The sequence below is a fragment of the Ictalurus punctatus genome, chromosome 2, assembly GCF_001660625.3.
Source record: "Ictalurus punctatus breed USDA103 chromosome 2, Coco_2.0, whole genome shotgun sequence".
Taxonomy (NCBI): Eukaryota; Metazoa; Chordata; class Actinopteri; order Siluriformes; family Ictaluridae; genus Ictalurus; species Ictalurus punctatus.
In genome coordinates, this window is record NC_030417.2 from 36,185,264 (window position 1) to 36,197,146 (window position 11,883).

General features: G+C 44.2%; 1 protein-coding gene across 2 annotated transcripts in view; it reads left to right on the forward strand.

Moving 5' to 3' along the window:
• Nucleotides 1-1,571: 1,571 nt before the first annotated feature.
• The window catches only part of kcnh6a (potassium voltage-gated channel, subfamily H (eag-related), member 6a), a 56,874-nt gene continuing 46,562 nt past the window's right edge, over nucleotides 1,572-11,883 (forward strand). Inside the window, exons 1-2 of one of the 2 annotated variants that reach the window (XM_017494633.3) lie at nucleotides 1,572-2,498; nucleotides 9,472-9,702. In XM_017494633.3, the coding sequence (XP_017350122.1) occupies nucleotides 2,423-2,498; nucleotides 9,472-9,702 (307 nt within the window). In that variant the 5' untranslated portion in view covers nucleotides 1,572-2,422. The remainder of the gene's footprint in view (nucleotides 2,499-9,471; nucleotides 9,703-11,883) is intronic. The other variant, XM_017494636.3, reaches the window with a different exon arrangement.

An 11,883-nucleotide genomic window follows, 5' to 3' on the forward strand; every position in this document is an offset into this window, starting at 1 on the left:
AACAGAGATGCCAGGAGTTGACGCTTAGGTTTGGGAAAGCTCTGTTTCACGTGAAATGGCTGGATCAATTCCACCTAGGGGAAAGACTGTGTCCACAGGGCTTTTGGGTCTTCAGAAGGAACACCATAAAGACTCTACCAAAGGGAAAAATTTAAATTGGAGGATTTGTGGTTAGGAACAGGGACAGAGATCAGGCACTGATATCGGGTGAGGAGGCCTGGGGTGCAGTCAGTGTTCCAGTTCATCCCAAAGATGTTTAGTGGGGTTGAGGTCAGGGCTCTCTGAGGTCAGAAAACTTGAGTTTTCTTCCTATCCAACCTTAACACACCATGTCTTCATGGAGCTCACTTTATGAACAGGAGCATTGTCAGTCTGGAACAGGTTTGGGCCTCTTACAGCATGTACATTCTAGTCAATTGTGTGCTTCCAAGAACAATTTGGGGAAGGAACACATATGGGTGTGATGGTCAGGTGTCCATGACCTATGTCACACCCCTCTTCATCTCACTCCACTGGCTTCCTGTAGCCACCCGTATCAAATTCTAGGCCTTGATGCTCACGTACAAGACCTTGTCTGGAACAGCACCACCCCTACCTCAACACTCTCCTGAAGGCTTACATTCCGTCACGCAATCTGCGATCGATTAACGACTGATACTTAGTAGTGCCTACTCAGTGTCGCTTAAGGTCCAAGGTCCCGTTCCAGAACCTTCACGTTAACTGTCCCTCAGCGGTGGAATGAACGTCCGACTTCAATCTGGACCGCAGAATCCGTCACTATCTTCAAAAAACATCTAAAGATCCACCTCTTCCTTGAACACGTAACTAACCCCTAAAACGCCAACCCCACAACATCCATCTTTACTAAATAAATAAATAAATAAATAAATAAATAACGTACTCTGGCTTTGGCTTGTATTTCCTCATTTGTAAGTCGCTCTGGATAAAAGCGTCTGATAAATGAAGTAAATGTAAACGTGTCCACATACTTCCGGCCATGTAGTGTAGCTTTTTTAGTGGACTAGGAACAAATGAGGTGGCGCTTACTGTACTAAGCTTTGTCAGAAGTTCGGCACGATCAGTGATGCAAAACCTTTTGGTGATTTTATTTATTTTTTAAATAACGTTGTCGATAACTTCTTCTCACGCGTGTTTAATGGTCGTGTGGTCAGAATGTCTGGAAGCCCAACAGCTACATTAACGCTAACATCATATTCGCACAACAGAGGAAAAATATCCATGCTTGCTGTATTGTTTTGCTTATGAAATGCCATAACCATTGAGCACTTTGCATAGTGGTCACGGTTCCTGCTGTGCGGTTGGAACAGGAACTCGGGCGTCGTTCAGAGACTGTGGAATTGGCTCTAGTTTACGGGCGATCGCGAACACCTTTTAAACAGCCTTAACCGTGCGTGACTTGCTTTGCATAGTACAAAAACAAAACAAAAACAAAAAACAAAACAACCTGACAGACATTCTCAGTCTTACTGTCTGCAATAACTGTGCATCGTGTAGGCCACATGTTCGATGCAGAAACGAAACATCTGTATAAACTCTATATTCCTCACAAGATGGCGGTGCACTGGCGCGTGACGTCACGCAACACGTGGACCTCTGTGACACCTTGATGCAACTTTTATAGTGCAGAACAAAAGCAAAGGAAGACGATGACGGACGAGGATTTTGTTCGTTTGTTTGAAACCTTATTTATGGGTTGTAAGTTTAGTTCTCAGCGGAAGAACGAAACGGAGAGAAAGAGCGCACGCGCGCTCGAGAGAGAGAGAGAGAGAGAGAGAGAGAGAGATGCTAAGGTGCAGATTGCGCATCTGGGCTCTGTCAGAAAGTGACAGCTGTGCCGAGCTGACTCTCCTCAGTCTAACCAGCGATTAAAACTGGAGCTTTGTTTTGTTTTGTTTAGCTTCTGCCGTGTGTTTCCGGCGGTCTCGCGCTCCCCTCGCGCTCGACTAAAAAAAAAAAAAAAACAAACTATTTTTGATTCAGATTTGCCTTGTTAATTCAATTTAAGCCTATTGTTTCTAATCAGATGGATTCGGGATCCGAGTAGTGCACTTTTTGTCTTTTTATTATTATTATTTTATAAACGAATTAAAAAAAAAAAACATCTGAATTTCATCGAGAAAGTTCTCACTAATCCTGTCGCGCGCGGGCTCTGTAATCGCCTTGGCAACCGGAACTCGGTGACATTTCTCTGTCGCGCGCGCCAACTCTCGTGCTCTCTCTCACTCTCTCTCTCCCCCTCTCCCTCTCTCTCTGCTTTCACTTCTCCAGCATGAGCTCTAATAACCTCACACATCCTTCCCTCGTCGGCTTGCCGTGAAGGAAGTGGACTCATCGCAGCACCAGGTGTCGGGACATTTCGTTTCTTTTCGTGTGTTTTCGTTCCTCTCGGCCGAATGTCAAAATGCCCGTTCGGCGAGGACACGTCGCTCTCCAGAACACCTATCTGGACACCATCATCCGCAAATTCGACGGTCAGAGTGAGTTAAACCTCTAAACATTTATTCAAATAAAAGTTGGAAGTAAACAGGTTAAACAGATGCCCAGTAACGCAACTTCACCACATAGGCTACAGCACCATCCCTTAAGCTCTGCCGTACTAAATAGTTCGTTGCCATAGTTACCACGTTGACAACTTTGCCGTATTGTTTAGTGCTGTAGTGTTTATCTGACATCTCTGAAAAACATCTGCAAAAAAACAAAAACAACAACCACATCTTCACTGTCACATCTGGACTAAATGAACGACTGTTTAATGAATTTATTTGACACGAAAAATATTGAATTTAATCGGTATTGATGCCCACGTGCTACAGTCTGGATTTGTTTTGCAAATGTCATTAGGTAATGATTTAAAGAGATCCTGTGTGTGTGTGTGTGTGTGTGTGTGTGTGTGTGTGTGTGTGTGTGTGTGTGTGTGTGTGTGAATAATTCAAAACCTTTTATCAAAGTCTCCCAGGTCAAACTGCATCACGCGTACAGAGATGTGGCGTGTGTATGCTCTCAAGACTGAAACAATGCTTTACTTGTTTGCGGAATGATCGAGGGTACGACTTTAGTACTTTTCAGTATGTATATCTTTTTAAGCGTGCGTTTAAAGCGCCGAGACGAGCCGGATAAGAACCCGACGCGTCGTCCGGGTCAGACGATACGAGGAAGATGCTCCGGCGGCAGACCTGCGACGAAAGAGATATCGCGCTCGCGATATCCGAGTTGCGTAAAATCCATCGCGTGCGTTCGGACGTTCCGTGCTCGAGCTCAAAGCGAGGTCGAGGGTCTGTTTTCTGGCCGCTAGATGCGTGGTACGGTTACGCTCCGATAGGCGGCGAAATCGGCCGTGCGTTACTCCACGTGTTCGAAAACGGCCTGTTTTTACATTCTGTTACGACGTACAATATCGAAATGGGTTGGAAAAGTGGACAGGCTTTGTTCTGAAAACGAACTGAAGATAACAGTGGGCAATTATCTGCTTCAAATCATTTCACAGGTACACTGCGTCCAGGTTTTGCAGATGAACTAACGGTACCTGAGCCTTTCTTTTGAATTTACAACCCAGCAACAAGAAGCGTTACAGTTTAACACCCTTTTCCTGAGAGTGTATGTATGTGTGTGTGTGTGTGTGTGTGTGTGTGTGTGTGTGTTATTCTTGATTTCCTTCCTCTTTCACATGTTGCGCACCCACGATAAGGTCTTTCATCGTTACTTGTTTCATCGAGTTACTTGTCCATATTAATGTGTTCATACACCTATTTACACATTCAGTACTGTTTCTTTCTGAGCCTGTCATGCTGCTCTGTCACGCTCTCTTTCGTTCACTCTTCTGCTATCTTTACCTCCCCCCTTCGCTCCCCCTGTGGGAGGCTGCCTGATGTGTGAACCACAGGGCTGATGTTATATATAGCTCTTTCTGAGACTAGTTAGTGCTCTAGATCCGAGTAATGAACTAATCCACGCCCCAAGCCTTCATGGCCGCTAAAGAAATCGATGAAACGCTCCTTAAGAACCTGATAATAACACCGAAATGCTTTCTGTGGTGCCAGTCGGGTGAATTTCTTGTCCTCCTGTATATATTCGTGTGTATATACATCTGTACACGTGGACGGCGGATGGAGGTGAGGAGGTTCACCGATTCAGACTGACAGACCCGAGACTTTTACGCAACTGGAAATAAATCAGCGTTAATGCTGTAGGCATAGAAATGAAAATCGCTAAGCAGCGACAAAGCAAGAGAGTCGACGGGCAGGTCATGGTGTAATCTGTCAGAAATTTTAATAATTCAAATTCAAGTTGAAATCAGCGGTCAACATCAATCATAAGCCTGCAAAACAATGTGCAGTGGGGAAAAGTCTCAGTCCCAGTGGAGGAGGTGTGGCCTCTGTGTTTGTCAGTCCCATTGAAGGAGGCGTGGTTTTATGTCGGTACATGTGAAAGAGGTGTGGTGTTTGTATATTTAGTTCCAGTGGAGTAGGTGTGGCCTCAATGTATTTAATTCCAGTGGAGTAGGCGTGGCCTCTGTATATTTAGTTCCAGTGGAGTAGGTGTGGCCTCAAATGTATTTAGTTCCAGTGGAGTAGGCGTGTCCTCTGTGTATTTAGTTCCAGTGGAGTAGGTGTGGCCTCAATGTATTTAGTTCCAGTGGAGTAGGTGTGGCCTCAATGTATTTAGTTCCAGTGGTGTAGGTGTGGCCTCTGTGTATTTAGTTCCAGTGGAGTAGGTGTGGCCTCAATGTATTTAGTTCCAGTGGAGTGGGTGTGGCCTCTGTATATTTAGTTCCAGTGGAGTAGGTGTGGCCTCAATGTATTTAGTTCCAGTGGTGTAGGTGTGGCCTCTGTGTATTTAGTTCCAGTGGAGTAGGTGTGGCCTCAATGTATTTAGTTCCAGTGGAGTAGGTGTGGCCTCTGTATATTTAGTTCCAGTGGAGTAGGTGTGGCCTCTGTGACTTTAGTTACAGTGAAGGAGGCGTGGCTTTTGTGTCTGCCAGTCACAGTGAGGGAGGCATGGCTTCTGTGTTTGTTAGTCCCAGGGAAGACGTGGATTATTTTTGTTGGTCGCGAGCCATTTTCTTTGTCCCTGTTCCATTGGTCATAAGTTAATGCGCTGTGCTGAGATGGGTGGAGCTACACAACAAGGGGCGTGGCATTTAAAATATGCAGACCCAGAGGGATTCTCAAACCCATTTTGGTTCATTTTGAGACCTCAAGCATATCTTTGTACGTCTTGTCCCATTTCTAACCAGCCAGTTTCATAGAAAGCAACTTTCACAAATTCAGTAGTCTTCAGAAAGGAGTAAAAACAGAAAACACAAAAACGAATAATACAAGGATATGCCATAAAAGCCATAAAAAAAAAGAACATTAGAAATAAGAAGGTTTGAACAACAGTGACTGAAGAATCATTCTGAGAAGAACACACACTGAACAGTTGGTCGCTGCTGTTAACTGGGCAGCAGAACACCCCTGATGGTGTCAGGCTCGATTGATAGCTCATGTCCTGTACCCTCACGACGCCTTGAACAGGAGCATCTCAGACCAGAGCCACTACAGAATATCCAGCTAGTGACAAAAGTAATCGTAAAGTGATGAAATTAATTAGTGAACATTCCCACATTCAAAACCAGCTGATCAGAAGACCTAAACTGTTTAGGCTCAAATCAGCCAAATGATGCTTTAAAGTCATTTAAGATGCAAGTTTGAGCCCGTAGCATCTTGTAAACAGCACTCACCACTAAAGACATTGCCTCTATTAAATAGATTGTATCGAAAAGTAAATAAACAGAATAAATACTGACTATATTGTCATCCAAATCATCACAACTGTACGCGATTGTAAACAAAATCATAGGCTCATTAATACCTGAATTCATCGGTGAGGTGGACGGATCACTAGGGACATGTAGTTTATGTGTCCAGTCTATTCATTTAATATACCCTAGTGGCCTGGTGGACAAGTAGGATCAGTAGACTATTAAAAACTATTCAAACATTACTCAACCCTCCCCTCCACAGGAAGCCTAATTAATTAATGCGCATAGCATAAACATATGAATTACTTAAGGAGTAAAACACTCGAGGAAAACGCTGTAATAGGAAAAGAAGTTCTTGTTACATCCACGACGCTGATTATCAGTCTTTTTAGGTACATTAAATTCATGTGGAACGTCTGCGAAACGTCTTTCACGGTGGAGGAAAACGTATAACTTTACCACTGACACTGGAGACTCCTCCCATAAATATTACATAAGCATATCCTTACAGAAAACACTGACATGTCGATGGCACTTTTTTTTAGAAACAAAACAAAACGGTTTATTCGTTAGAGTTACTATAGAAAAGATGATGTACTAGAATGAGCGTATTAAACGAAACCTGCGATTTGTCTCGTAGACAGAACGACGGTCAGAGCTGCTAATCAACGCTTCTGGCTTGTTCAACGTCTCTGTGGAATATAGCTTGTCAGCTACCTTTTCGATTTGGTTTCCAGGCAAGCAAAACACAGGACACCTCAGGGGTTGGGGGTTCGAATCCCAACTCCGAGCTTGCATGTTCTCCCCCGTGCTTCGGGGGTTTCCTCGGGGTACTCCAGCTTCCTCCCCAGTCCAAAGACATGCATTGTAGGTTGATTGGCATGTCCAAATTGTCTGTAGTGTATAAACGTGTGTGCGATCGTGCCCTGCAATGGATTGGCACCCGTCCAGGGTGTCCCCCGCCTGTGTCCCGAGTTCCCTGGGATAGGCTCCAGGCTCCCCGTGACCCTGAGTAGGATAAGCGGTATTGAAAATATCAGGGCTTTAGAAGTAACACGGAAATCAACTCATTTGTAACTCATGAGAATTCACTCCTGTATAAGGACTGCACACGGGACGTAAGGCTGCCTATGACAAGTGTGTGCTCCCATCCCTCGCTCCTAACCCCCTAAATCTAAGTGCGTTTTGTCGGCTGCTAGGCAACTGTCGAGCGCTTTCCGTTCTGCGGAAGCATTACAGAGTGATAACGAGCGTACCCGTGAAGTTCTCTCCACCATGACAATTAACACCGAGCCTAATAGAAGGGCCGGGGTAGAACGCGGGTAGAGAAGACGAAGAAGAAAGTGAAGAGAAAGCAGACAGTTTGTTTTGTCAAGTCTGCACGTGACATCTTAGACAGCGTGCGAGGATCTGTGATCGACAGTTTACCTCCTCGCACGCTGTGTAAGATGTCACGCTGGCGTTGCACCACGGAGCTTTCTGAGGGGCAGAAGGACGGACGGACGGGTCGAAGTACGACGGGGTTGTTTGCTTGTGTTTGCACCAGCAGGTCATGTTGGGGTGCCGTGGCTTGCTTGGTCGGGGGGTGTGGAAGGTGGATGGTTGGGGGCATTATAGTTAGTCAATCATGATCCTGATTGTTTTTAGCTGGGTTGAATTCGAACTGTCCTGATTCTATGGCAAAGGTGTTCGAATTTTGAAAAGAACCATCATAACCCTGCACTATAGTCAAGACCACCATTGGCATGCCCAAGACCAGGGCTAGCTGACATCGAGTCTTAAGGGGGTCACGGCCAAGTCCCTGGACAAGTCGAGCCCTGGACTTTACATCAGCTAGTAATCTTCACTCGTGCATTTGCGTCAACGAGCGGGCCGTTATCGAGGATCAGTTACTTCTTGCCCTACTTTGTGCATGCAAAAAGAAAAGACAACATTATTATTTTTTTTTACAAACGCTCAGTCGAGACCAAGACCATATTTAGCAAGACCGGTTCCCACGACCGAGATAAGTCCAAGTACAAACACCAAAGTCAATACTTTGGCTCGGAAGACATCTCACGACTCCTACAGCCCTGACCGTACCATTTTGCGTGTTGAAACAATAGATTTGTTAAGAACCAATAATGATCTTTAATCTCCAGGATATACGAACCTGCCACTGCTTTCTAATTAGATTAACGATGGAAAGTATTCAAAGTATGAATGAAAGTGCATGCTGACTTTCCAGCATCTACATGCCCCTTATCAGAATTTCACACACATCACAGCCATGTCCGTAAACGTATGCCAGGTAAACGAGCACGAATCAAACCAAAGAGAGACTACAGGCTTCAAAATGCACCAATACAATTGGCAAGACTTCACAAGAAGACATAAGAGGGTGTAAGTAAGTAAGGAAGGTAGTAAACTAATCAACACAAAACAGGTGAGAACAATCAGGAAAGAAGCCGATGACCCGAAGCACACGAAGAACTAATAACGAAACGAACGAACGATATCGTTCAAACTAGCACTCCAAAGCTAAACTAGCGCTTAGCAAGTAGCCGGCCTACTGTAATAATCCTATCATTTAAAAGGATCACGATCATATGAGGGATTAAACCATCCCAGGTCTCCCAACGTTTTTGAATATTCGGCCAAGCCCAGAGTCCTCATATCGTTCTGATCGGCGAATTTAGCCGGTGCCCGTGTGTCATTAAAATCTACGTTCCAGTCGTCTCACCGGCAAGTGACGTTTTTTTTTTCATTCTGGACTCTCCACGCTTTTTAAAATGTATTTTCGAACGTCGTTTCGTTTCCTTTTCCGTCCGTCTTGGGCTCCTCGTCTCTTTTCTGAGCCGTCATCGTCTTTTCCCCCGTCGTCTGTCTCTTTATTCATTTCACTTCAGTACATTTCTGTGCACTTCCTCAGAGACCGTTTCCTTTCTGGCCAAGAAAATGAAATGTCTTTTTTATTTATTTATTTATTTATTTTTCCCTTTTCAAAACCGGGCATGCTTTTATCTCACCACCGATCTTATTCGGCAAGTTTAAACCCGATTCTCACTTTCTCAGCTCGAATTAATTCAGTGTTTAAGTGCAATTAGCGGGAATCAAACCTGCATCTCTCTCACTCTGACCTGCTGTAACGCCCTTTACTGGAATATATTTCATTCATTGGCTCTGAGTTTCATGTAAGATTTATTTTTATGCATAGTTTATAGTTGTTTTTTTTTTGTTTTTTTTAGTGTGGACTCAGACACAGACACAGAAATATTTCTTCGGTTTAATTTATACTCGGATTTTATTGCCGTCAGTCTCAGATCGATTGCTAGTATCGATTCAGCTTTTATTCCTATTTTAATGCACGTTTAAAAAAAAAAAAAAAGTTTATATTTTTGTATTTTCAATCATTTTTAATTTCATATATATTGTTTTTTTTTTTTGCTGTTATCTTAATTAAATCTTAACAGATTATCAGAAGTAAAACGTAACATCATCAATATTAATATCAAAATCAATCAATAATTAAAGAGAAAGTAAAATAATGATATAAATATTGTACCCAGATGATTGATTGATTAAAAATGATTTTCCCGAGACATGGACTATTATTTTATGTGACAACTTTGTACTTTAGAAATAAAATGAATAAGCTTCCTATGAGTAAAATTATTATTATTATTATTATTATTATTGTTATTAACTCTATTTTCTTGTACGCCTCTCAGACCGCAAGTTCCTGATCGCCAACGCCCAGATGAAGAACTGCGGCATCATCTACTGCAACGAGGGCTTCTGCCAGATGTTTGGCTTCTCGCGGGCCGAGATCATGCAGCAGCCGTGCACGTGTCATTTCCTCGCAGGACCGGGCACCATGAAGAGCGCTCTGGCTCAGCTGGCCCAGGCCCTGCTCGGCTCCGAGGAGCGCAAGGTGGAGATCCTCTACTACTCCAAAGAAGGTATGCACTGGAGGAGACGAGTGGAGGAGAGGAAGGGAAAGAGGGAAGAGCAGGAGAATAGCGGAGAACATCATGCGAATATCACGCGGCAGCGTAACGCACTCAGAGGAAAGAGCCGAGCTCACGATTGGCCAGTGTTGCTCTGATTGACAGGAGAGAAAGCGTATGCCCCTCCCACTCAGACAGCACACCACGCATGGTTACTTCTGTATCACTCAGGAGCGGCCTGGTCTTTACTGCTGCTTCAGGACAATAAAACATAAAAATACACACACTGTCATAACACACACACACACACACACACACACACACACACACACACATTCGGATGTTATTAACGGGCCATTCAGGCACATACTCAGACCTGTGTTTATAATCCCCAGTACTGCTCCTAAAGCTTTTATGACCCTGTCTAGTGTGTGTGTGTGTGTGTGTGTGTGTGTGTGTGTGTGTGTGTGTGTACTTGTTATAAAGTGGTCCGGTGTTCCTTAGTGGTGTAGCAGTGCATTAATAAATTACCATGACAACAGGACTGCTGAAACTGTACCACTCTTGTTCTGACCGCTGAACTAAGAAACACACACACACACACACACACACACACACACACACACACACACACACACACACACACACACACACACACACTGTTCTGTTTTGGTCAGTATTTCGTTTCATTTAAAATGTTGAGACAAAAGAGGCTGCCTCTGTGTGTGTGTGTGTGTGTGTGTGTGTGTCTACAGATGGGGTCTATATTTAGAGTACTTGGTGACAGTGTATGTATGTTGGGGGTAGGGGGGTGGACGGTTGTAGCTGAGAGGCTAATCACGCTGTTGCATCTGTTTTTTCTTTCCTTTCACTGCCACTCGTTCTTCCTCCATCGCTGTCCCCCTCTTTGATCTTCACTCTTCTCCTGATACATTTCGTGACTTCTTTTTTTTTTTTTTTTGAAGCGATCGTATCGGGTCCGGCTTTCCATTTTCATCACTTTTATCTCTTCACCATCTCCAAAACAGCCATCTCAAAAAAACCTCTCCTCCATTTCGGCCCATTTGTCACTTCCTCGTTCTCTCTCTTTCTCTCTCTCTCATTCTCTCTCTCTCTCTCTCTCTCTCTCTCTCGCGTCGGCTCTTTTTCCATCTCCGTCTCTTCCTCTGTCTCAGGCTCAGTGTACATTCCTCCCGCTGAGTTAAAGCAGGTTTCTCTTGAAAATGTGACAGTTTCTTCCCTTTTTCATGGGATGTAGAGAAAATGTTCCATAATAAGATCTTTTTCATTATTATTATTATTATTTTTTTTTTTTACTGCCTTCCGAGAGACGTCAGCTCACACCTCACGCTTTAGAACCTTTTCCCACCAGAACGCATTCGATTCAGTGCGCCATCCGGTGCCATCTGAAAAGACCCTCCTTCTTTTCTGTGCTCCGAATGATAGACAATCAGTGGAAGAGAAAACAGTGGGTCTTTTCCAATCCAGACATATGAATGTCATGCACTCTGCAAACAACCTGCTCATATCCTCATCTCTTGATTTAATATATACGTGCGGGCGGGGCATGACAGCGCTTTACTCTCACTTTACCTCATCGGCTAGTGAGATTGGGATCGGTAGCTGGAGTGTCCAGCTGAGGAGGAGGAGGAGGACGACGTCGATGATCTCGAGAAAAAAAAAAAAACTAGCGGTATGAGACGTCCCCAGGCTCAAATGTTAATTACGGACTAATATACTGACTAAGTAAGCGAGTCATTTCCACTACAAAGTACAAACGCTATATCTATACGGAGATCCGCATCCAGAACGCTCTCCAGAATTCATGCCACTGCAGTGTCTCCTCCCTGTTCAGCGAGCTCTCCATCCACACCTCACTATCCAATGAGAGTTCAGCGCCGTTAAGCCCCGCCCACGCGAGGGATTCGTGCCAGAATGACGGAGGTAATCTTGCGGAGTGTGAACGGAAACGCTGCAAGCGTAAACGTGTGTTTTGCAGCACGTTCGTAAAAAAAAAAAAAAAAAAAAAAAAAAACACGATTAGCGAAAGACAACCTTAGAAGACGGTTAACGAAGGACGCTGTGTACGATCGGCGGATTAAAAAAAAAAAGTCGCCGCGTGACGTCTTTAGAAGTTATGAAAAGTACCAGACTCTGTAGGAAAATCCAGACGTCTGGCTCACGAGCATGGCC